Source organism: Zootermopsis nevadensis, unplaced genomic scaffold, assembly GCF_977971745.1.
Source record: "Zootermopsis nevadensis isolate Lab colony 2312 unplaced genomic scaffold, Znev_1.0 Znev_ptg000013l, whole genome shotgun sequence".
NCBI classification, from domain to species: Eukaryota; Metazoa; Arthropoda; class Insecta; order Blattodea; family Termopsidae; genus Zootermopsis; species Zootermopsis nevadensis.
The window spans coordinates 2,699,385-2,727,344 of NW_028259145.1; the positions used below are offsets into that span (position 1 = coordinate 2,699,385).

Here is a 27,960-nt window from a genome sequence, read left to right on the forward strand (position 1 = left end):
TGCTCTTATGGGCTTTCACTGCCAAGAGCCCATCCATTCCAGCTAAATTCTTTCCAGAGGTTCTTGTTTATGTTATATACATGTATGCATGCATGCACAAAAATTACTAACAGCATTGTTGCTACATTATATTATGCCACAATGAACAGGAGTAAAATATCACAGCACAACAATACAGTTTTAAAGACAAATAGAATATACAATTATTTAATTTCTATACCAGAAATATTACAACTATAAAGTCTGCATGTACTTGGCACATTTCAAACACTTTCCTTCTTAAACTGAGTCACATTCTTTGAAATTTTCATTCATCTACTAATTTAAAAAAAAAAAAAAACACACTACGTTTCAGGGATTGAGATAAGCCGTTTCCAGTGGACTGGGCTGTAAGGTTTCACATGACAGAAGTAGATGCTGCTTCCAAAACTCACGTTTTTAAAATTGTTTAAATTTTTTAAACTAATATATGAAGGAAAATGCCCAAGAATATGAATGTTCCATAACAAATATCACACATCATAATTAAATTGACAACAAACTAATTAAACCTTCATTTCTCAAAGCAAAATAAATATTCAGTGGCTTCACATATATCCAATATACTTTTGTTTTGATATAAATCACATCACTGATTCTCAAGTGTAGCTATAACCTGTCCTCATTATATTACAATTAATGTGAAAAGTAACCATATTTAAGATTACTGTGGATCTTGGTGATGGCACTGGATCACCATCTTCCACAATCTTAAAGGTGTTAATTACAACCATTTCCTCAACCTCTACATGGTTTCCCTTCAACACATATTAAGGGAGGAGGGGGAGGTGGACAAGAAGAAATGAAAAGTAACTTTGTCATTGCCCTCATCAGTGTTGATTTACTAGCTTTATAAAAAATTTCAAAATTACCTCTGAAGCTTTATAAACATAAGAGAATTAAAATGGACAAAAAACTGTGGTTTAAAGTAGCCATATTGTAAAACTATCACACAAAGTTTCATTGAAGCAGTGTGTTTCAAATGATTACATATACACATGAAGTTTTACTGCAGAAGATTTCACAATCTCTGACCTGAAATAGAAATCTATGGTTTACACGTCTACTGATGGAACTGAGCTCCACCTTGCTGGATGCAATCTGACTTCTACAAGTGTTGGAAAGAGTAATGTAAAGACCTCGTCAAAAACGTGAACACTGTCTACACAGTAACATAGAGCCTTACCTTATTAAAGACATAACACTGATTTAGCAGAGTTTATTTTGAACTGGAATGTATCAGACTAACTACCTGTTACGTTATCAGGCTATTTTCCTCTATTGATCAAGGACAGAACTCAACTCTTCAGAAAGCTACAGTACTGTACCAGTATATAAAGCTAACAAACTGTGATGCAAGAAACAGATCTGTAAAAGAATATATATAGTGAAATGTCTTACATTTCATAACGGCGACTATTTATGTTGTAGCTGACTGAACATCATTGCTTCTCATGCAATTACAATAATCTTCCATCGTCTAAACACGCCTGCTTATATGATGATATTCACAACCTGACGAAGGACATTTAAGTACATTTAAAATAAAATATTTCTTTACTTAACATGTTTTTTTAATACAGAGGTTTTCTGTCTTCAGAGGCATCAGTTATTGAAATATGTTCTAAAAATTCATCTATGCAGGAGAGCCACCAGTGACTACAGTGGTGTGGCAAGTCCATGGAAGTAAAAAGGACAATTTATTTTGAAAAAAAGTGTTTAATATAGAGAGAAATTACACATATACATGTGGAGCAAAGGAAATTATCACAGCATTTATTTTACCATTTATAAATCACATGAAGTTTCAGAATGACAACTTAATTCTAATAAAATACTGAACAAGCAAGATCAAGAAAAAGTGGCAGACACAGACTTCGAAGACTAAGTATTAATCTCTGAAACCTAGAAGTTAATTATCAAAACTGACAACACTATTCATATTAGTGTGCAACACAGGAAAACAAATACGACCACATTTTTTTCTCATAATGGAACACGTGACTTCTGAGACATGAAAGTGGGCAAAACTGTGTGGTTACTTTCTTTTAATACACTGTCTATGCTCTACAGTACCAGTTTAGAAGCAATATAGCCAATGCAGAATGCAATTGGATAACCCACTGTACTTTTCTTGTTCACAATTTTAAATATAGGACTTCTGGTTTGTGGGCATCACTTAGTTCAAGTCCATACCATCAGATGGAATGAAAACATAACAAGCAGCAAATGATGTTCACCAATATTTTAAAGTTTTAGTGCAATTTTGGAGAATCGAAGGGTGGGCACCCATTTTGGGTATTTACCAAAATATGGTTTGCAAAGGCCCACATTTCAAGTTTAGGTTATAATAAGACTCATACCTACATCCATAAGTAGAATGCAAGAATTACAAAACCCAATAATAATATATTTCTGATGACATTCCATGACAAAGTGGTGTCCTTATGTACTGAATATAATCCAATAAAGTTGGGTCAGATTTGGTGTGAAAATAGCTATTTTATGAAATCTCTCGCACAATGAAATGGTCACTTAAATGTATCAAAAATTCTTTCTTACAAATCTCCTTGTAATGAAGATGTCCGAATATTAGACACTTCCTGGTCCACAGTAAAATGGAATTTATTTAGGCCCATATATGTAAATCAAATCTAAAAGTCCATGACGATGGTTGAGTTATTGGAATAAAAATTTCCTTAGATATTTTCAATCATCTAGTAAAATAATAAAATAGAAAATGACATTTCGGAGATGGGTCTCTATCTCCGTGTTCAGGTACCCACTCTGTTGGGCCCAATAAATAGAGCTAAACCCTATCTCCGGACAAAGTAAAAAAGTAAAAGTCCTGGAATATAAGATCACACCATCCAACCGTGGGACATAAAAAGACAACACTTCATAACCAATTATAAAAATCAGGCTCCTGTAATGGACCGACCAAAAGAGAAAATGAATAAAATAGAAATAGTTGACACTCAAATAGTTAAACGTGAAAAAAGCCAAATAAAAAGTTGTCAGTGGAACCACGGTTCCGGAGAATTTGACGTAAATACATCTATATGGAAAGGAATTATATATTTTGGCTTTATTCTAAATATTTCCTTTATACATGCTTTACATGTTGGCACTTCTGGGAGAGGGGGTATAGCTACTACTCATTCTCAACCTCGGCAATAGAAGCGTGTGAGCGGTCAGCAGCACACCCCGACCACACTTTACCCCCAGGAAAGGACTCTGGTATCCATTAGGTGGGTCCCAGATCCAGTCTGAATGCAGAGGCTAGAAGGAAATCCTTTGCCTCTGTTGGGGATCAAAACCCACTTAACCAGTCTGAAGCCAGTCATTATACTGCAAGAGGTACTCGGCTCAGACGATATATATGTACCTGCAGTAAATTAGTGTCATGGCCAATGAAGTATGAAAAATTGCAAAGAACACACCTGGAAAATAATCTCTAAACTCTTGTCTACTCCTCACAGTCCCTTCAGGTACCACCACTACAGTTATCTGTACTTCTTTAAGCTTGTGCTACAATAACTTGTTACATCAAAAACTTTGCTGAGTCCTACAAAAGGGTACACTTGGCTACCACCTACATGACACCACAGTGGTACATATGGATTATATAGCAGTTTGGAAAAGGGATTTCTGTGTAAAAGAAGGGCATGAGGAATGCTATATTACAGAAGCCAAGGTATAAAACCTGCAAAAGTTGATATTTCTGGTAACAAAAATGTGCGCTCTTCCCATTAGCATTTGGCAACACAAGGGTTAAAATTCCATGTCATTCATATGTGAACACCTTGTAAAAACATATACATATATCACAAAATTTAAAATATTGTACGTAACAATTCTTAACACATTTTCATAAACCATATGAATACATACACACTCATCGTATAAGCTTCGTCACCTAAATTAATATACACATTCACAGATAATTAGTAGCAGTGAAATCTCAATATAATCCCTAAACTGTTCTTTAACAGGCACACTACACAGCCTTTTGGATGGTATAGGAGTCACACTCCCTGGGTAGCTACTGTACCATACAATGCGGCCAACAGTCCACGTTATTAGTATAGAGGGGACTTAGATGCTTAATGCTTCTACAGATATTTTTAGGAATGTGAATTAAAGCCAGATATATGAAGTTCAAAGTTCTTACAATGTTCATAAGTAAACGCTAACAAAAACCTTCAGGGATGGAATGTTACAACATGAGAAAATCAACAATTTGAACTAGCAGTTAAAAGTGAGCAAATATAACAATAATAACAACTAAATTAGTGTTCAATTGCAACTTCATCAAACAAATGAATGCAACAGGACAGACCACACATGACAACACTGGGGACTTCATTCACTCACAAACAGGCACAGAACTCATGGATATTAAATGGGGTTAAACTGTCAGGTATACATAACGTAGAACTTCAAGAGCAATGTTATATTATCCCATTCCAGTAGTACGTAAAGTTACAGTTAAGTTCAGTACGGTAAATTAATAGATTTGCTGTCAAAGTCAACTTAGGTCAACCTATTAAAACTTGCATAAAATTGAAAGATGCTACATGGATTAAAAGACTGACGAGGGACTTAAATCAAGTGGTCAAGATACCAATGCGGACATTTCAGGATCACCAGAAATGCATCAAGATTATCAAATGACAGGTCAAGCCAGTGTATTAAAGTAGATGTAAAATGTTGTCCGAGTATCAAATGATTGCAGACTTGCTGATAAAAGCCTTTGAGGCGGTGAAGCAAAGGGAAATCATAAACGGATTAGACTTAATAATGACTGTTAATAAGAGGTGGACTAATGCAATGCTCAAACATGTTTGCAAGGGTAATCATCGTGGGGAGGGCTTAATATACAGTGATTAATGACATTAGAAATTTTTGAATAACGTACATAATGTAGGATGTGAGAGCAATTTCATGTGATCACACATGGGTATTTTGTAGTTACAGTTAAAATAATTATACAGGGAATTCCATTTGTCCTTAGACTGGCCAACTATAAAACTGTTCATCCACTCACAGCCACTGAACCATATCTTTGTCACTAGATGCTTGCCGGCATATGTAGATAGCACTGCATGTTTATCATTGTTAGTTGTCGTTGAGATACGTGCAAGTATAGTTTGCAGTGTTGTGAAATACAGAGTTCAAAAATTAAATATACTGTTGAACAGAAATTATTCATATACGATACATTTATACAGCAGTCTTCATTGATGAAATGCTGCAGAAAGTTTCAAAGGACATATTCTTAAAGTACAGCGCCATGTAAAGCTATAATTTACAATACTGTAACAAAACGGTCTTTTACATTAAACAAAATTTAATGTAAAATGATCAGCATTTAAAGGTTAAATTCATATTTTCCCTAAATGCATTAAATTGGGATTCCACTGCAGGTATACATGATAAATCTGAGGACGAAGTATAGGAATAGACTGACTAAATAAATATACAAAACAGATATCTGAAATGTTTACATCCGGCTTGACAATGTGATAATTCCTATGCTCTTTCATATCTTACAGACTAAAAAGCCTCTACGTACCATTTCTCCTTGGCCAAATTAATAAAATGGATATTTTGAACACATCCGTATCACTCCGAGGAATGGTAATGAATTCTCGAAGTTCATAATTTGTAGAATATAAAGCACTGCTAATATATAAATACAATTCACTACAAAACCAGCAGACATTTAGCACAATATCACAGAAATGACTATATACTATACTAATATATAAAATCCATAAAATAATTTTTTTATATTCTACGTTATGGTTATTGAATGGAACCTGAAAAAGAAAGATATCATTAGAGAAACATGTAAAATATTAAAATGAGATACAAATGCCAGGACAGAAGACAGCATGAATAGTGTTTGTGCCATAGTCAGTTACAACAAGAGCTACAGCTGAAGTTTCAAAGGCAGGAATATAAATGCTCCATTACATCATCTGCAATGTACAAACCTCTTGGATATCAAATCAGAGTCAGGAAAACAATGCAGAAGGACAAAGGAAACACATTTTGTGAGTGAACAGGATGTACCTAGTTAATAACTGAAGGCTTGATCCACAGTACCTCACGAATCTCAATTCTGGTTCAAGCAGTAAAGTAAAGTTTGTCCCGCTACGTGCCATACAGGCACTTGGGGGGAGCGGAGGTATAGCTCCTCTCTTTCTTGACCTCGGCACTAGATGGGGGTGAGTGGTCAGCACCACGTCCCGGCCGGCTTTACCCCCGGGAAAGGACCCATTGGACAGGAGGCTGGGTGGGCCCCAGAGCCGGTCTGGAGGCAGAGGCTAGAGGAAAAATCCTCTGCCCCTGTCAGGGATCAAACCCCGATGGTTCAAGCAGTAGTGAAATAGTTACAACCAGAGTGAAAATTGTTGCCAGCATATTTCATATTAAAAGAACAATGCTAGGAAACTGATATTTAGCAGAACATGCCACAGGTAACACAGAAATATATTTCAGGCTCAAATGATTAAAGTGTGATAAACTTATATATTAAAGTGTGTATTACTAACTCAAGTCATTAGTAAATAACCCTCTGGTATGGAGCACTAACACAGGTTAATTTCTGTGAGCAACCCTTCCCTTCTTTACCTCCAGATAATAAGGTGGATGAGCTCCAGAATGGTTCTGGGTAACATGAAAAAAGAAATCCCCTATATTCTTGTCATGAATCGAACAGCAATGTTTGGCTTTGCCAATTACAAACTAAAGTAATTTCTCAGAATTTTAATAACAACTGAAAATGCTTGAAACAGCTGTTACTTTACTCTTTAATGACTTAACAATATCACAATTTTCATTCCTGGTACTCACGTGCTCTATTAATTTCCTTTTCTTCTTTAATTTTCTTTGTAACTTCCATGCTCCAAGACTGCTCTGTTGCTGAAGCAAATACAATGTAGAAGAGATTTCCAACAATGCTCACTGCTGCCGCTATGTAGAATACCTTACGCCATTGACTTAAGGTATCCTGAAAAGTGTTAAAGGATTTTATTGTGGATATCTCTGTAACCTTTATCCCGTGCAATTTGAATTCCGCATTTGTGGGTTGCTGGCCAGATCTCATGGAGAAATTTAATTGAAATTATATTTTTATGCAACTTGCACAAGTTCATGCTCAATGGGAAGGTAATTTAAAATGAAATTTTGTATCTGGCATCTACACTAACGTTCTCATTTTAATTTAGGCTGTATAAATGAAATACAAAACCTTCTCTCCATAAAGCCTACATCAATTCTGTCATTGTTCACAGAAACAGCTATCTGTACAAATAATTTGTGTATAATTAAAATTTAAAGTGTATTAATTGCACATGATGTGGTTAATACATTTTTTTCTATGTGACAAATATTTAACAAGATACGCGTCATTAGTTTTTATTTCTGTTGTTGAAAAAAGTACATGTTAAGCAATGAAGTATGCAAAGATTTTCATGGTTTAATAAATTAAAATTAAATTATTTGGTTATTCCGTCAAATCACAATGTATTTAAAATAAGATAATTAAAATATCATTCTGTGTTCCATATCGATTATTTTAATTATCTTATTTTAAATACATTGTGATTTGACGGAATAACCAAATAATTTAATTTTAATTTAATAAATCACAATATGACGCAACTACACTATCTTATGGTTTAATAAGTTTTACTGAAAGATTTATAAAAGTTAATGTCATTCAATATATACAAATATTGGTACCTTAAAATATGTTACAACCACTTTCTCCAGCATCTTCCTTCATTCACTATTCATAATCTATCATCACATCTCACTAAACATTACACGATATCAGTAAGTGATACAGCGACATAACGTAACTAAAGGGGGGGGGAAGTAATGGAATTAAAGTTAGAACACGTCACATTTATAACTTAAGCATAGAAGTAGCGATCAGTTCCTGAATAATGGTATAAAGACTCACATTTCCTTTGATTAGCAAGCCAATTGCATACGGAGCAAGAAATCCACAAGCATTAGATGCAGCATTGGTGATGCCATACATCGTCCCAGCATAATGTGGACTAAGTGTGATATGGTTCATCTGATTACCAGCATAAACAGCACCACCAAACCCTCCTGAAATAGCCAGTAAAAGCAAGATGGCCAGGCGGTCGCAGCCAACCCAAGCTACTGCCACCAGACCAAGAGCCGGTACTACTGCACCTGAAAGGAAATTTAATACCAAAACTCTTTTAGATACAGCTGATATAAGAGTGCAGAGAAAACTATGTATAATTTTACCTGTTGTTTTGTATGGGTGTGAAGCTTGGTCCCTCACATTAAAGGATGAACCTAGATTAAGGGTGGTTGTGAACAGGGTGCTCAGGGTAATATTTGGAGTGGTGAAGTGTCAAGAGACTGGAGAAAACAGCATAATGAGGAACTTCGCAATTTGTACTCTTCACCAAATGTTGTTAGTATGAACAAATCAGGGAGTATGAGATGGGTAGGGCACGTAGCATGAATCATGTTATGGAAACTGAACACAACATCTTGTTGGAAATTGGTTGGAAAGCCTGAAGGGAAGACGAAGGCGCAGATCGGAGGAAATGGAGCAGTGATGAGCTCTTGTGAACATAGCAACGAACCGTCAAGTTCCATAAAACATGGGAAATTTCTTGACTAGCTGAATGACTATCAGGATGTGAAGAAGGGTTCTGCTCCATGGAGTTAGTTATCAGTTCTGTTATGCACAAGTGCAGATAACATTGACTACAATCTGCGGAACTATCCAAAAGAAACACAACAAATTATTAAAACTTACTAAATTTATAGGAATGTGTTGGTTGACCTGTCAAAATTAGATTGAAACTGATATCCAAAAATAAAACTGTTTTTAACGTTGAATAACGTTTATAAAATCACGGTACACTCGACAGAAACTGTAAGATGTAAGGTAACGCTGGTGTGTAACTTCTTCAAACGCCAATAACTCGAGACCTATGTAAGATAGAGAATATAAACATATATATTTAAAGAGTAAATAAAGGGCTTTTTCTACATTATGTTTACTTTATTCTATAAATTGTTGAAATAATTACCCAAAACATGTAATAACTATACCCTCGTTCCTTAAGTTCAACGGCTTGCCACGTCTAAAGCGTAAGAGTTAGATCTGGACATATTGTGAGTGAAATATGTAAATAAACACGAACTTTTCAAATTTGCAAACAGATTTCAGCTAACTCTTACGGTTTAGGAGTTTTGACCATTTATTTGGTAACAAAGAATGGTTCTAGAGTGAGCGTGTTGAGTACATGACGCAACACATAGATGAGCTGTTTGCGGATGACGTCACGTATAGATAAGATATAAAGGTATACATTAATGTGTAAATAAAATTTTATTTCAGTACAAATATACTTCTACAGTTAAACGTTATTCAACGTTAACTAGGGAACCGTGGTTCCACTGTCAATTTTTTTTGTTTGTAATGCCTCCAGCTGTGGTCTTCTGAACTTCTGGTCTCTGCAGGAAGAAAGAACCGACTTCTGAGAACAGAGCACCCACAGGAGTGGTTCTGTTTCAACCTGATAAGTTGGAGTTAATGGCCAGAAATCCCAAACACTCACAGAGTCTGAACTTTATGAGAGTGATGGATCTGAATGACATGCAGAAAAATCCAAACTTGAATGGCCATTCTTATGTGATAACATTTAATTTTGAATATAGTGGTTAAAATCTCCTAACACTTATACAGACCATAGCTCTTCTTGAGAAGCTGCTAGCATGCTCAGCTAGAGAAAAAAATCCTAACTTTTATGGAATCAAAAGGTTCATTATGGTGTTCACAGAAGCCCAACACTGGTCCACATCCTTAGATGAAACAAATCCACTAACCAACCCTATATTCCCAATTAAATTAATTAAATTAAATCCGTGGCATAACAGCTCCAGAGAGCCTAAGCCAGCTAGCTCGACTGCTGGCCTCACGTTCACATGCCTAAGCAGAGATGAACGGTCATCCAACCAGATACAGGGTGACGTGTGGTCAGCACGACGAACCCCCAGCCATTGCTAGCTTCCTTGACCGGATTACGCTACTCATTGTAGCTCCCCAATTTCCTCATGATGCTGGGTTGGCACCGATCCCACACACTGGTCAAAAGCTCATGAGAAAATTTCTTCTCCCCCGAGACCCGAACCAGCGCACATTCCGTATCGTTGGTCAGAAGCATGATGCCTCAGACCGCGCGGCTACGGCGCACTATACTCCCAATACCCATTTTAATATTATCCTCCTGTCTACGCCAACATTTTGTAATGTTTTTAATCTCCCTATGTACTACATGCCCCACCAATCACACCCTCCTTGATTATATAAGCCTAATATTTGGAGAAGAGTATTTATTCATTATGGACGCCTCACTGCACACTTCTTTCAAACATCTAGTCATTTTATCCCTCTTAGGTCAATAAATTCTCCTGTGCCCCCTGTTCTCAAATGCCCACAGTATATGTTCCTCCCTTAGCAAGAGAGACCAAATTTCACACCCATACAAAACCAGAGGTACTCTAATTCCATTAACAAGAATACAAAGAAGTACTCTGGTGGAATTTACATATGATTGATTTTGACATTTTTGCAAACCCTATTGGCCTTGATGTTCATTTATTGCAGATACAAATCCACTCTCACAAAGATAAATGTACTACAGCTGTAAGTGAACAGAGCCAATCCATGACAGGTTAGACTTTGTGAATAAGCATTAACAATCTGACCACGAGATGAAGAAATAAAGAGAAAAAAAGAGAGATAATGTCACAGATTTATGGGCTAAGACCTCATACCTAGTCCGCCCCCATCACATCAGTATGTAACGTGCCTCCTGAAAGCATTTCAGATACTCTACAAACAACGAGAAACAGTGCTATCCATCCATAGCTTTAGTTTACAGAATTGCAGGAGGAAAAGGGAGAAGCGGATTCGGTTTCCTCAGAATATCAGACTCAATACGCTACGTTACTCACCAAGAGAATTGAACACTTTGTAGGAATTGAGGACAGAAAAAAAGCCCTTTGCGATCAGCCAGTCAGCAATATGGCTGAATCCTATTCCAAACAACCAGCTTGTTAAATATGGTAATGTAGATAACATGCTATTCTGAAACACAATAAAAAATTCACCACTATAATTATTCATAGACATAATGAAGTACCAGTACTTATTACATATTTCATAAACAAATTATTTACTTGAAAAATATAATGCACACATCCCACAATATACAATGGTAACATAACCAAATTTTAACCATCTAATATCCTATCAGCAGTTCCTTTATGGTCGTATATGAATCATCTTAATCTTTTAAGTTCTCAAAGGAATTATATTATCACCAATGCTAAATCTGACTAAATTCTGTGGTACTGTTGCTAATTTAGAAGGTGAATATAATGTTTCCAGATTTTAGTCTTCTTTCTTGCTTCTGTAGAAACTTGATCTGTACTGCTTTGGAATTATCTAACCTAGTTTATATCTAGTGTTTTGTTCTGTATATCATAATAGCTGAACAGTTTGTTTACATAACATTCATCTTTCATTAAACTACTTGGTTCCAAATTATCTCTCCAAACCTCGTACATTTCATGGCTCTACAGATTCTCAAATAAAATCAATGCTGACATGCAAAAATCCATGATTTAATTTCCTACAATATATATATTTATTTTCACAGTCTACAATATATTAGAGAAATTAACAAAACAATCGTGTTTTAACCCTTTAAAGCCCAATGGTAACCATAGACCAGCTGTTGTAACAACCAATAATTTTGTATTTCTTACTTATTCGTTTTGCACTGCAGACAGGGATTATTTACTTAAACAGCATTAATCAGTTAATTTTTACAGTGGGGGTGTTGTGTTTTCTTTGAGGTACAAGCTAAATTCTTAAATATTATTTAGATGAGCTCTGGCTTCAAAGTGTTGACAAAAAAGATTAGGTCCTTCAATCACCAACAATTTCCACCTACATTTTGCCAGAAGTAGCAAATTTTTTGTTGTACTTAACATTTCTGGGTGGGAAGGTCTGTTAGAAATCTCTCCTCACCATACAGACAGAGCTACCAACATTTCCATATAAAAACGATTCACAGTATGAACAAAAGAAGACAGCATGACTTTAGTCTCATGGAAATCTCCTTGCCAAACAGCTCCATAGATTACATAAAAGAAATTCGTACCTAATTTTTTTTTACATCCAATACTGTTTTATATAGAAATTTCAATAAAACAAATTCCAAAAACATTTTAACCTCAAATATCACTGCATGAAATGTTAACTGCACTCTAATTCTACCAGTATTTGTATATCCTTTCGTGATAACTCTTCGTCCCTCCTTACCAACACACACATTAAATAAATCACTGGGTCTTCATTCCTTTAAAAAATATTTATGACGAATATGAGCTGGCAGAGAAGTAAAAACAAAGCAAGCAATCATTACCTGTTTCGAAATCCTTCTGAATAAGCTATGGGAAACCCTAACAGCTAACCTCTAGTGAAAGAGACATGAACCTCATGATATTGTTATACTAATTATGAATACTTACTTGGGTAATATCAAATTGTAAAATATTCTTCATATATGTTGGCAACTCTGTTAGTTGTGTATAAAACAACCAAGACATACCACACTGAGTCACCAGTATGGCCCACATAGGAGCAGACGTCAAGATTGACTTCCATGGTACACTTCTGTCTCCACCCTGAAAGAAAGAAATTCAATAACCAAGATACTGCATGATTCAGAATATCAGAAAATATGGTATTTGTCTCATATGACTTTGTGCTAAATGCATTTCCTCTTGCTGCACATTACCCCATTATGATAACGTTGCGACAGATATAAAACAAAAAATAGACAAATTCATACAGTACGGGCTCAGCACGTAAGCATGGTCTGTACTTAACAGAGTAAAAACACAAGTCTTTGTGGCACAGTATGTGTAGGCCTGCTGTTGATTTGATCTGTCAACATTAATTTTATGTTTTCAATAAATAAACATAAAAAAGCTACAGAGGGATACAAAATTGAATTAAGTGTATTTGGAAATTATGTATTCTCCAAACTACAACACACAATATATATTCATACATTATTTTTGTGTTTCCCAAAAGCTTAACATAACAATGTAAGACTTGAGGTTCTCACAGCGGTGAGTATGAAGATTGTCGTCTTCTGGGTTGTTGCGCTGTGTAGTCTGGTCGATGTTAACCAACGTTTCAGAGGTCATACTGCCTCCGTCATCAGAGTATGAAGATTTCTGTCTTCTGGGTTGTTGCGCTGTGTAGTCTGGTCGATGTTAACCAACGTTTCAGAGGTCATACTGCCTCCGTCATCAGAGTATGAAGATTTCTGTCTTCTGGGTTGTTGCGCTGCGTAGTCTGGTCGATGTTAACCAACGTTTCAGAGGTCATACTGCCTCCGTAATCAGAGTATGAAGATTTCTGTCTTCTGGGTTGTTGCGCTGATGTAGTCTGGTCGATGTTTACCAACGTTTCAGAGGTCATACTACCTCTGTCATCAGAGTATGAAGATTACTGTCTTCTGGGTTGTTGCGCTGATGTAGTCTGGTCGATGTTTACCAACGTTTCAGAGGTCATACTACCTCTGTCATCAGAGTATGAAGATTTCTGTCTTCTGGGTTGTTGCACTGATGTAGTCTGGTCGATGTTTACCAACGTTTCAGAGGTCATACTACCTCTGTCATCAGAGTATGAAGATTACTGTCTTCTGTGTTGTTGCGCTGTGTAGTCTGGTCGATGTTAACCAACGTTTCAGAGGTCATACTGCCTCCGTCATCCCTGATGACGGAGGCAACAACCCAGAAGACGGAAATCTTCTTAACATAACAATGTTTTAAGATGCTGAGCAGTAGCTTATAACTCCAGGTATCATGTGACACCCTGGTCTCTGTTTGTGCTGAAAGCATAAGGTGATTATTCTCAGTTTTGAAGAACCAATAGAATGGTATTTCCATATATTCCTATGATAAGATGACAGTGAAGGTGAAGATACTGGCTGAAACATGTGACCAGTAGCTTAATGTGAGAAACAAAACTATGATGGGGCTTGATTTTAATACAACTATACAAGTTTAACTGTACTTCTTCTTCTTCTTCTCTTCTCGTATGGCGCAACAGCTCAAAGTCGAGCCATGGCCTCCACCCATGTGGGAGGTTTCTTTGTCTTTGAAGTGTGCATTTATGAATAGTGAGTGACAAACCCACTGCCTCTGCACAATTTATAACCAATCCTGATTTGTCTGCTAGAGTAGTGAATCAGGAGAGAATTGGGTGAGAAATGGCCGCTGAATTTTGCTTACGAAACATCTCTTTCACAGTCTTAAGGTTCTTTTACATGCCGTAAATCTATGACATGGGACCACCGGCTTTAATTCCCCTCCGAAGGAAGTTGTGCTACGATTTTTATCACCCTTAAAAATCCATTGACCTTTGCCACGTTTTAAACCACAAACCTTGGGTCCAGTGGCAAGCACGCTAACCACTAGTACACCAAGGGTGACAGGTTTAATTATATATATAGGTCTATTTCTCACAGAAATAAACTCTCTGAAGTGGATTAGTGTAAAGAAGGAAGTTGGCTCATATAGGAAGCAAGATTATACTCTAACAAGGAAATCACCATTTAAAGCAAAGGCCACCTTGCCATGAACAATACCAACCAAATGATTATCTCCAACTTGTGAAATTATGTAGCTCTTCTCTTGCACTGAGATATGTGGATGTGAAGCTGGCGAATCGTAAACTAAGAAAAGCCATGCCACAAACCAAACAACTCCAAGACCTCCAAATATATAAAATGAGAGTGGCCAGCCTCCCAGGAACTTCAGAGAACATAAATAACCTGACAGAGGCATCGATATTATTGTTCCAAAATTTGCACCTGCAACAAAGAAAATACTTTAACATGGGTACTGTTTAATGCCACAATATGTTCCATCCTCAGTGACAGTGACAATTAATTATGAGTTCTTACTTTTACAAAACCGATGCTTTACTTCTTAACCATCAGTATTTTTCTCAGTTATTATTCATGTTTAGTTTACATATGTGAGACAGGCAAAAATTGGATAATATATTTTTATCACAGAGACATGGGGTGTGGATATCATTAATATGACACAGAATACAATCCAACAGTAAGGTTTTATGAACTTGGTCATGAAGCTTCAACAGTCACTTGTTATAAGGATGTCTTGAAATGATGGACTTCTGCCACACCTGCAGACTGGCTGAGGCCATCACCCACCGGTTCTGTTACTATGTTCATGTCCCTGTGATGGACTAGGGGTGTTGAAGCCTAAGCGAGAAGATGCTAGCCTCTCTCACACCTCTGTCTGAGAGAAGCCTGCAAGCCCTACTAACTTCAAATGAGATGAAGATTTCTGCCTTCTGGGTTGTTGCGCTGTGTAGTCTGGTCGACGTTTACCAACGTTTCAGAGGTCATACTGCTTCCATCCTTTTACATATTTTAAGATATTCTGATGGTAGTGAACATGCCTATGGACATGCCAAGACACATTCACACCTTTCTATTCCTAAATGTTACACCAAATTTTTATTATATTGTGACGTGTTGCCATGAAAGCAGCATTACAATGTCAATAAACAGTTTAGTAGAGCTGAGAGAGTGGAGCCAACGAGAGGTCTGGTGTGGCGCTGAGAAAGGACTGGTCGGCTACGTGTGAGAGCACCAGGTATGTGGACCGTGGTGGCCGAGGAGCCAGCGTGTGTCCAGTGGGGTGCTACGGGCCAACGCTGAGTAAGGACAGGTCGGCTGCGTGAGCAGGCACCGGGTACGTGGACCGTGGCGGCCGAGGAGTCAGCGTGTGTCCAGTGGGGTGCTACGGGCCGATATGTAAGCGAAGAGTGTGAAGAGCGCCGAACTCGAGGGACCAGACAGATTCGGAGGACAGAGTGTGTGTGTGCAGAGAATGGAGACACGAAGTGTGTTGTTGTTGTTGTAGAGAGTTGACTGTATGTGCAGACCACTGTAACTGATTTAATTTGATGTGAATAAATCAGGGTTGACAATCCAGGTCGCAACGCCAACCCACGTTACAATATTTATTATAATCTTACTAGAAATTATCAAAAATGTATCAACCACTGACAGATGTCATGTTTATATGGTTAATTTGATGCGTTTTGTTAAACATTTACTGAACTACTACAGGTATGTTTCAGACGGGAATTACGACAATGAATAAAATAATGACGGGTCTTCACACACAAACTAAAATCTTAAAGTGATAAACTCACCCTTGGATAAAAATACAAGATTATATCTGAAAATTACTAATTATGAAACCTTATAAGGTATATTATTTGATTCACGCACACAGGAATCAGAAAAGCTGGATTCAGTCTTAGTCAAAATGTTCAAGTATTTTTCACTTGGAGCAAGTGACATACTATAACTAATCTAATACCACTGACTTTACTTCTCGGAAACTAATAGTATGCTCAGCTAGTCAAGAAATTCCCCACTTTGTAAATACTTAAATGTTAATTACCACATTCCAGAGAATCCAAAACTGATAAAATTAAAGATAATGTTATACAATTACAAATGTAGTACCATTTGTATCTTACCTGCATACACATACGAAGAAAACTTACTCCTCTCCAATGGAGGTATCCATTGAGCCAACATCACATGCATGGAGGGAAATGTAACACCCTGAAATACAAAAGCATTTTCTTAGAAATTTTATTTCTAGTTTTCTGCCTAATACACAGAGAAAAAGTACATATACTGCACAGTTGGCAACATACAGGGCATGAAAACAGTTTTTTTTCTATAATTTTGTGTTGGTTTAAATATTTCCTGAAAGTCGGGTACTCGACTTGACAGCAGGCATAAATTACTGCAATTTGATACTATACCACCAGATTTCTTACTTAGTGTAAATGACTACAAAATAATCTAAGTTCAATTGTTTCATTTTTTTACTGTTTTCTAAATTAATTCACTACTGATCTCATTGAATGAATTCATAATGCAGAACACTCTCACCCATGGAAACACAGAAGTGTCTTTTGTCAGCACAATTTTGGCAAGTCTTGATCTCATACGTTAGTGACATAACGAAGTTTCACTGTTAATTTTTTTACCAAGTGTCTTCTGTGGTTTTCAATAAATTTCTCTGTTTTTGTTCATTAAAATCCACTTAATAACAGAACAGTAAACCTGAAGCTTTCACGATGACCAAGTATAATGAATTCTTCTCGGGATACCAGCCGTGTAAGGTGATTTAATGAAGAAAACACCGTTTCGAGAACCATCATCATCCTCGTCCTTGGGGTACCCTGAGAAGATAGTTCTCAAAACGTTTCCCCCCCCCCCCCTCCATTAAACCACCTTACACAGCCGGTAGCCAGAGAAGAATTCATTAGAACAGTAAGCCTTTATAAATTTAAATTTCCACTGCACAGAGTTCTACATTAAAAGTCAGTAGCGCTGGTAAACACTTAGTTAGCAACAATGCAGGAAAAAAAAAAAAATACAGATCAGGATCTTAGGTGTTTCATCCTGGCTTCCCTGTAACGTTCACACAGCTTCAATTATGTCAGAGCCACACAGTCCTCAATATGTTCAGAATTAATTTTCTTACGTCCTAATAATATATTTGGAAGAAAGAGATCAAAAGTTCTAATCGTATGTACATGTCAAGCAAGGTAATCATGACTAGCAGAGATTTGATATTCTTGAATGATGGTCTATAACTGAAATAAGACCATTATACGAGGCGCGTCCTCAAAGTAAGTTTCCCACTCGTCCCACAGCTAGCAAACCTTATATTGCGCGAAGCGACTGTGCGTACGTGATAGAGCAATGACGTAGCATGGCGCATGCACTAACGGCACTTCCCGCGTTCTCACAGTAGCATCGTTGCAGCTGTTGAAGATGGAGGTTCTTATTCCAGCTCCCGCCGACTGTGAAGTGCGGTCAGTGATAACGCTAGGCCGCACACGGCTCGACGGACAGCAAGTCTCCTGCAGGAGTTCAGCTGGGAGGTGTTTAATCATTCACCCTACAGCCCGGACCTCGCTCCCAGTGATTTCCATCTTTTCCTACACCTCAAGAAATTCCTGTCCGGTCAGCGTCAGCGTTTTGAGAATGACAGAGAGGCGGAGATGGTTGTCACACAGTGGTTCCAATCCCAGGCGGCAGACTTCTACGACACAGGTATTCAAAAGTTGGTCCCACGGTATGACAAATGTCTCAATTCCGGTGGCGAATATGTTGAAAAATAGCTGGACACTTGCTGTATCTGTTGCAATAAATATTTCCATGAAATTGTGTTTTGTTTCTGTAAACGGCCCCAGGGAAACTTACTTTGAGGACGCGCCTCGTAATGTGTGTTACACCAATTGTTTTTTTTTCCTGAGGGTTACATTTCAGCTATAATAAGCATTTGACATACATTTTTGGCTAATATTATCTTGTGTAACACATCTTACCTCAGCAAGTCCTTCTAAGACCCGGATTACAATAAAGAAAGATGTCCCCAGTTTAGCTGCTAGGGGGCTGATGGCAGTGAGAATGCCTGTGATAAGAACACCAAGACCAAATACCAGTTTTCCTCCATAAAGTTCTGCAAATCGCCCTCCTGGGACTTGAGTCACGATATACCCATAAAAGAATGAACCAAGAATTATACCTTGGATAGATTCATCCCATACAAATTCTCCCTCTGGCTGTAACAGAACAAAGATACTACTTCAAGAAATTTAAATGACCATGAAGGCAAGAATAAACATTTTTGATAACATTACTCACCAAAAAGGAGGAACTGTGAATTAAAAATCTTGTAGAAGCCTCTACAAATACAAGGCAAGCCCATGCATGCAAACCCTAAAGGTGGCGACTGACTTGTAACATTTACTCGTAATGTAACATTCGCGGTGAGCATGTTACATTACACCACAACTGGTGAGGCGCATCGAATGCTCGTTTTGAACACTCGGTTCGACTGTGCTCCATTCATTTCATTCAATATGTCGGACGTGGAGGTTGTGTTATCTTTGTTTCATTTAATACGCTACTGTTATCTATAGAACTCGTGAATGCTCGTTACGACGCCTTTCGACTGACTGACTTGTAATGTAACATTCAAAGGGATTCGCAAAAAAAACCGACAACACGATGGAGCGCCCGCGAGCGTGAGCGGCTCGCATCGAGCGGCTCCGTTCGCTGTCTTCACTTGTGTAATGCTCGATTTGTAACACGTTACATTACAGGCAAATGTTACAAGTCAGTCGCCACCTTAAGGTGACAAATTTAATTTATATCTATTTATTACTTAATAATAAGAGAATATAAAAAAGTTAACATTTTTAATATTAATGATATTGTACAACAGAGGCAAAACATATTTAATTACACACTATTATACCCACACACTTGTATGGCTTGCTTTAAACAGCAGAATATTTTTCACTCATACGTGTGTGTTTGTTCTGCGCAAAACTGTCATATATCTACACCATAATGCTAAAAAATTAACATCTTGTTCATAGATTAAAAGGAGAAGAAAGTGTTTTTCTGGAAGTATCTTATTTTTGGCATATATTTAGAATTTACATTTTTGTGCAAAGAAAATTCTGCTTCCACTTTTCAAATATCTCTGAATATTGTTGCTTTTATTACAAGCACATACTCTCCATAACAGACTAACTCGCCAACCAAGAAATCAACCAGTTCACTGACTGACCGACCGCCCAACCAATTACATGTCAGAGCCCTCGGACAGATATTTGTATGTTAAAAAATTCCTTACTCTCATGGAACCCGAAGAACATCACCATGAAATTACACTAGCAGGTGCTATAATAAGCCACGAGATAGACATCTTAAATCCATTTGTAATTTTATGCCACTTTTCATAAGACATAATGAACAATATCAGAATTATGCACCACCTGTACAACAGTCTGGTTCATGAACTCCGTGGGGCACACATCAGTGCTATCGGAGTTATTTGCTTTTGGAATTGCAGTATTGTTCACCATTGCAACAATTACTACAGACAGGTTCACTCTCATTGCATAAACATTGGCAAACCCCAGGAAGCCCATCAAAGCCATAACATAACGTGCTTTCACACATCTTGAAGTGTCTTGTACTGAAACATAAATACCACAAAAAATAAATAAACAGTCTTTTACATTGTAACAGAAATCAGAAGTGACCACCCTTGGCTATGTACATTTTATTATTCATTAGGGGAAGATATGTTGAAATGGTTAGTGATCTATATACTCGTTATACAACATTGTGCCACCCTTGTATTAAAGGTAAGTTGTACCAATGGTAATGCAGGGTTTCCATGAAAAATGACTGTTTCAGACTTAAACACTGTGATAACTTTCTACAGCAACAGTTGAACATATGATAAGCTACAGATGGAATTTATATCAAAATAATTTTTTTATTAGTGTTCTGTCTGACGACAGGTCCATATGAACAGGATCCTTCCATCCTTTTCTCGGACTGGGACCTGTTCATATACGTTCTTGGCAGATGATCCAGAAGTGGTTTGCCATTGCCTTCTTCTGTGTGAGTGTGAATGGAGTAATTGTTGGGATGCCACGGAGAAACCGGGAAGCCCCCGGAGGAAAACTCCGTGTTGCCTAGACCACGGCCTTGCCCGACACAAGTTATAAATTCGGGCACCGCCGGGAATCGAACCCAAGACCCCAGGATTACAAGGCCAGCGTTCTAACAGCTAGACCACCGTGGCGGTTATCAAAATCAAAATAATATATACAAATAAAAAAATTTCAATGCTATTTGAAAACTACAAAATTGTTTTGTTGTTCTACCTTACTGCATTTAATAAATATTATGCACCATTCTGCAATACATTTAAGTTTTGATTATTTTATTTTACTTTGCAACTTATACTGAGTATCTGTAGCTGTAGTGTACTGCAATTTCTTCCTTTTAGCTTCCAACATCACTTCTGAGAAGCACATTTTTCCTTTACAACACTTCCTGCCAAAATTTTAGATATTTTTGATTTTACTCAGCCCAGCCTGAAGATCATCTGGCCCGAGCACAAACATAAGATGAATGCAATTACAAAAATTACAAATACATTTTCTTTCTGAAAAAGAAAGGCCAGAGAAAGCCCAAAGTCTTCAATGCCTAACTGCTATTATTTTAACCAAGCCTGAATGTGGCCTGGACCTGAACATTATCTGTGCTACAAGGCCCTGGGCCAGACACATGCAGACCTCTCTACTTAAGTTCATCTTATTTTAATGTATCTTATCAAAGTTAATTTAGAATTTGATTAATTTCGTGTACAATTTTTCTACATCAGGTGGTAGCATATATTGTAGTGAAGGATAAATAACCATTTCTATAATATTAACTTCAAAAAGCTTCATTGCATATAATGCCAAAACTATCAGCGATGTAATTTGCTGTTACTTGGGAATGGATTTCAGGGGGGATATCTTTGCAGCTGTCTGAACCGCACAGAACTCAATGCAACACTCAGATTACTACGATTATTGCTTATGCATATCCACCATTTATGTCACCTAAAACCAATACAGTAAAACCTCTCTAACTTGGACACTTGCGGTTCCACGATAATGTGTCCAACTTACAGGGGTGTCCAGGATAGAGGGAAAGGGGAAAATCATCCTTTCAAATTGTCGTGTAATGACAATGTGGTAATTGTTGAGTATTATGGAGCCCTTCCCAACAAGGAAATTATTGATAAGAAAAATCAAAAAGGTAAATTAAATTTTTACAAATTTTGTTTTCACTAAATTAAACTTGCATGGATAAGCTCAAAGGGAAGGGCACTGATACTTTACGTTTACCGACAATGCAATCTGTTTACTTACATAATCTAACTACTGTAGGCTTGCTCGAATTAAGAATAATTATTAATTATAATAATCTTTTGAAACCCACTCTCGTGGTTGCACATTACACCCCGGCCTCAATGAAATTTTAAATGTTCAGAATGTATTCTTTTTAATTGTACTTAAGGCATTAGCTCAACATATGATGTCACTTATTTCTTGTAAAAAAGTCCGTCACAAAACACTGCTTTTTTGATTTTATCTTTGAATTTGTCCATCCTCTTTCTAATTTTTGCCGCAATTCGAATAAAGTTTCAAACATTCCTTGTTGGTTATGAACGAAAGCACACCGTTCCAATTTCTGTTTAACTCAGCTGCAAGCTCAGTACTGACAAAGTTAAAACTGTACCAGTAATACGTACTGTAGTCCAGTGAAGGGTTCAACAAAATTATTCCATTGATGTGTTCAAAGTCTCACACCTTCAACCATAAGGTAATCCTCAGGTAGAAGGCATTCATAAGTCATAAATTCAAAGCAACAAAATACTAACTGTAAACGTTTCCCATAAAAGCATTGAAGCTAAGTGCATGAACCTGTCCAACTTACAACAAAAGGGGTGTTCAAGTTCCAGGATAAAGGGGTGTCCAAGATATAGGGTGTTGTGGACATGTAAAATTATAGGATATTCGCCGGTTCCAATTAAAAGTGTCCAATATAGAGGGGTGTCCAGGATATAGGGGTGTCCAACTAGAGGGGTTTTACTGTATTTCCATATTTTTATATAAATAAATATTTTGGGCTATATAAATAAAATTGAATAACGTGTCTTAAAAGAACGTATAAATGAATATCTCACATGTATGCACAGCTAACAGGACATAACGCTAAGTGACATGTGCTGTCCAGGAAGCAATCTTCTTCATTTTCATGCAAGGATCCCCAAGCTCGAGCAATTTATGTACAAGAAGAGCATACGTAAGTGACATTTGTTGACAGATGGGGAGTCACCCATCTGTGTTTTGTCTGGCCAACTAGGAAATCAGGAGGGTAAAAAAATCTGTACTGTTAGGTGCTAAGTATTAACAACTAGAGATATTAACAAAGCCTCTCCTTCTTCTTAAATGAAATATTTTTTACTTTTAAAGAACATAAAAAAAATAATATTTTCTAAATGTTAATACCTAAAAACCCATTTTCTAACCATTACTAAGTTACGAAAAATCAAGAAAACCCCTGAATAACCAATATAATGCAATATATACAGCCTAAAACCACCCATATACAAGGTTCTGCAGCAGCTGATGGAGTTAATATGAATTATGTACTGAACACAAATATGAAGCAGTTCTGTAATTATCACTGCACATGAACAGAAGGGCTACGAGAAGTAATATGAAATAAGAGGCGGTCTTGAAAACTCATTAATTCAGGCTTCCAGAACTGAACAATACACTGTTAAGTCAGATGCCGACAAGTTTCAAAACTAAACTCAGTAATTACATTTTGTTCTTAATCAGAACTCTGCATCATCATAACAATCTTCTGGGTCAAGACCTAGTTACAGTGAAGTTATGTACATTAAACATTCAAAAGATCAAGGTCAAACATGTACTATCTTGCAAAAGATTTTACAAATCCAAATACAAAGGTCAGTCAGTAAAAATATCTTTAATCACCACTTCCTTAGTAAATATTCTATTTATGTATAGCATAAGTTTTCATTTTTCTCTCTCACTGTATCGATATAGTCTAATAAGTACTCAAATGCAACGGGTCAGAAAAGTAATGACTTATCTAAAGGAATTATCCCAGTATGTTCCTGAAAGTATCAATGGAAGTGATGACAACCTCTGTCAAAGCCTTGACACTTTATTTACACACCCATGTCAAGTAATCATTTATGACACAAACCCTAAGCACAGAAAAACACGGATGCTTGCATACACATGTGGTTAACAATAACAGCATCAAAATCACAATGCAACAATATCTGTAAAATACAATTGCCTTATTTCCTTCAAACCTTAGGAAACACAATCATTGACAAGGGGCCATACGGTGATTAAAAGTGTGTGTATCAAACAAGTAACAACCATTAACTACTAATCTAATGGAAGAAGGTAACAGCTGGCAGCTATATTTTAATTCCTGAATTAACAATTTAGATGTAATCTACTCTTGACACAAAAACAAACTAGACCATGTGTAAGCCATAATGCATGGAAGATGAAGATTACATAAAATAAAATGTTATGGTCAAGATAAATCCTATGTTACTCTCTCAGCCTTGATAAACATTAAAACAAAACAAAACACTGCATTACACAACAGAAAAAATATATAATTTATTTAGATTCCATATAGCCTTCATAGGCCAAAGCCAAGGATCTAGAACATCTCACAGCACAAATTATACAGTTATGACACTAATATACAGTCAACTACAGTATTATTGCAAAAATAATTATAACTTCTTATACTTATTTATCGTAGCTGAGCATTTCTCCTTTTAGTGCCTGCCATTAATCTGACGACTTTCTTTTGAGTGTAAAATCCTTTTCTGCTGTATGTTGAGTTTCCCCAGAAAATAATTCCATAAGACATGATCAGATGGAAGTAAAGTAGACAAATTTTAAAGTTTATGTTATCACCAGTAGTAGCAAAGTGTGCTGAGCTTAGTTTAGGGATAATACATTGAATACGTGTTTCTCAATTTACGTAACTGTCAATTTGCCATGAAATGCAGTTGTTTCTACTTCTTCAACTGTGTTATCCTCATACCATATACCTAGATTAACACAACTCTGCATAGTACAAAATTTCATAAAATTTGTTTTGTCAAAAGTTTATTAGTTTAATCCATTTGTTCAAGCTAGCATAGGCATCATTCATGCAAATTTGAAAACAGTCAATTTCTGAATGTGAGATATTAGTATCATCCACAAAAAGCATGAGTTTAAAGTAAGAGTTAATGGTTGGCAGTAAATCATTGATGTATATGAAGAAAAGCAGAGTGTTGAATCTGAAGAACTCCATATCTTATAATGTCCCAATTTGAATAGGTGCTATTATTTGAAAGTGGTAATTTTATTTTTACTTGTTACCTTATGTAATGAAGGTACAATTTAAACCACTGACCTGCTATATTTCGAATTTCATAAAAAACGTGGGTTTGACAGTAATAATTCATGATCTACACAATTGAATGCTTTAGATAGATCACAAGATATTCCACAAACATTTTTTAATAAGAGCAATTAAGATTAATCTGTAAAACTGAAAGGGCCTCTATCAGTTTTGAGAGTTGAAAGGCAAATTTCCAATTCTCTGAATGACGCTTATTATTCATGGTTTATGTAATGCTTATAATCTCCTCTGTCCATGAATCAGAACTGATATGCTGGTAAACCAAGCTATTTTCACATTATACGTACCCAGAATATGTCATTAAATCCAAATACACTGCATATCATGAAATTAACAACTATTTTTAAAAAATTGACTTCCAATGTACCTACCTGCTCTTGCATCTGGTGAAATAAAAAATTCCTCGTCATTATTTAATACTGTTTCTCTGTCGTCTACACTTCCAAATCCTAAGCAAGGCATTGTCACTCTGTCAGCAACACAATGACAATACACATCTGTACTTTTACTTGACGTTTACTATGTCTCATAACACAGCTGACTTACTACGAAACATACCAATCCCTCTTACTCCATGCGGCCTTGAAAATATTATCATTGTGAATCATTACTGCAACCTTTATCTCTCGACCCTTGTGACTCACTTCCCAGTTCCTGTCCTCGTTGATTTCGCCAACAGCAAAGACTACTTAATTATCTGTGGAACAGAATGACTGAGACTAAAGCAAAGAAAATTTTCGTTCTATTGTATCTTGGGATCCATTCTAAAATCACTTCCGTCATGGCGGTATAACTCTGAATGTTTCAGATTTTGACTCAGAGTTTAAAACACAGGAAGTGTTATACTATTTTGGATTGAATTTTAAATCAATTTTTAAATAACACTTACAAATCCATACATCTTGATAACTGAAATTTATGTCGTTATTAGGTTATTTCCTCTACTCATTGATACCATAAAGCCACATGGGCAAGTGAATGTACAAATCCACTCATTCTTAACCCTAGTACAAAGAATAGAATAGAATTTATTTTCGTTACATGTACCATTCATAGCACACGCGAAGGATGTGGAACATGTCACAGTATGAAATATTTTTTGTAGTAATTGTTTATATTCATTTTGTCCTTCAAAGTACTATGGTGTGCAGTAACGACCCAATTCCTTGGGTTTCTATAGTGTAAAACTGCTGACTATAATGATTATCAACTTTGATTCCACTTTGCATTATGAATTTCTTAAGACTCACTGCAACTTTCTGTTGTCTTACTCAACCTTATATCTTAATTGCGTCATGTTTGTGTTATATCAATACATATATTTATTTTTCCAGTCTATACACAAAACTTGTTTTAAAATAATGTTGTTAAAATTATTTATAACATTTACAATATAAATTGCATTATGTTATATTTTATGGCGCTTTTCTGTGTCGTATAATATTACATTTATCACAGCGCTTTTGATTTCGACGACATGTTTCGATGTTTACCACATCATCATCAGGCTTATCAATTCATATATTTTTAAAAACTATTGTACATTTGTGCATTGCGTTTATTGATTTTTAATTTTCAGTCTTCATCTTGATTTGGAGTATGCATTTTGATGTTCATTATCAGGTTGTATTGTGATGTGTCGGACGTCTGATATCCACAGACGATAAACTGTGTATAGACTGGAAAAATAAATATATGTATTACTCAACCTTGTTAGCGAAAATACCGGTTGGGTGTTTCAGGTCCTCTTTATAGGCCCATAGCACATGCTTCACAATGTTCTCAATTTCCATAATGCAATCTTTCAATTGATATTTAGAATTCATTAAATATCAGCTACGACTTTTTCTAAAAGCATGCATTAAAAACCACACCAGGATAATTGTTTCTGAGCTGTATATAGAGCAACTTCCTTCAACAACTTTTCCTCTTCATTACTTTTTAAACATATTATTTGACACTTGGGGAGTACCAGTTAAATACAGTTCCACATTATTTGGAACCCACCTGCTGCCATGTGATGGCTATGTTTTGTGTTGTGACTAAATCATTTCCGAATAGTTTATTCACTGCTTCTGTGGCAGGATGTCACGGTGGATTCCACATTGTGTGGGACACACTAAACAATAGTATCACTATAATAGGTCAAAAAGAATACCAAGCCTAGAAATAGAATTGGGTAGAATAAAAAATCACAATTAGGAAAGTTGGAGAGATTAGCATATATGAAGCAAATAATAGAGTATAAAAGAATTATATAGAATAAGGATAGGTATTATTTTTTTGTAATATAATAACGAAGGGTAGAGCAGCATTTGTTAGGTATAACAGGACATATAATAGGCTGAGAAAATGATGTAGACAGAACAGTTAATTAATTATAATGAGGTATTAATACACAATAGAATGCATAAAAAAATTTACATGGACTGGTGAGAACAGAATAGAATAGAATAAGCAGCACAAGAAAGGTATAAAATGATAAGTGTGGGGATAAACTGAAAAGGATAATGAGGAGGATATGTACAATTTGGTAGCTTAAATATGATATGTGGCGAGAATGGGAAAAATTTTAGTTAAAGTTCAGCTACTCCCCTAACAATCAGCCACTGTGCCTGATAAGGACATATTGTCGCTCCTAATAAATATCTATTTAAAATATTTCTTAGGTCCAAAAGTACAAGAGATTGACCTTGAATCTAGGAGAGATCAGAGACAATGAAAAATGTAGATAAACAAACAGTAAAGATGTTAATGATATGAATTTCTGTAGTAGATTACTTGTAACTAACTAAGGAATTGTGGTGTTGATATCAGATGCAAGGAAGAATGTATAAACATTGTTGATAAATACATC

General features: G+C 36.2%; 1 protein-coding gene across 2 annotated transcripts; it reads right to left on the reverse strand.

Annotated features, from left to right (window-relative positions):
* Positions 1 to 115: 115 nt before the first annotated feature.
* MFS10 (major facilitator superfamily transporter 10) lies at positions 116 to 27,948 on the reverse strand. Of its 2 annotated transcripts, XM_022085688.2 has the most exons (10): positions 25,475 to 27,948; positions 20,054 to 20,256; positions 18,593 to 18,829; positions 16,721 to 16,808; positions 14,788 to 15,008; positions 12,652 to 12,807; positions 11,068 to 11,200; positions 8,018 to 8,259; positions 6,904 to 7,060; positions 116 to 5,864 (listed from the first exon to the last, which is right to left on the reverse strand). In XM_022085688.2, the coding sequence occupies exons 1-10, from the start codon at positions 25,563 to 25,565 to the stop codon at positions 5,851 to 5,853; spliced, it is 1,542 nt and encodes a 513-aa protein (XP_021941380.1). In that variant the 5' UTR covers positions 25,566 to 27,948; the 3' UTR covers positions 116 to 5,850. The 2 variants fall into 2 exon arrangements, with proteins under 2 accessions (XP_021941380.1, XP_021941381.1); XM_022085689.2 differs by lacking the exon at positions 20,054 to 20,256.
* Positions 27,949 to 27,960: the final 12 nt, after the last annotated feature.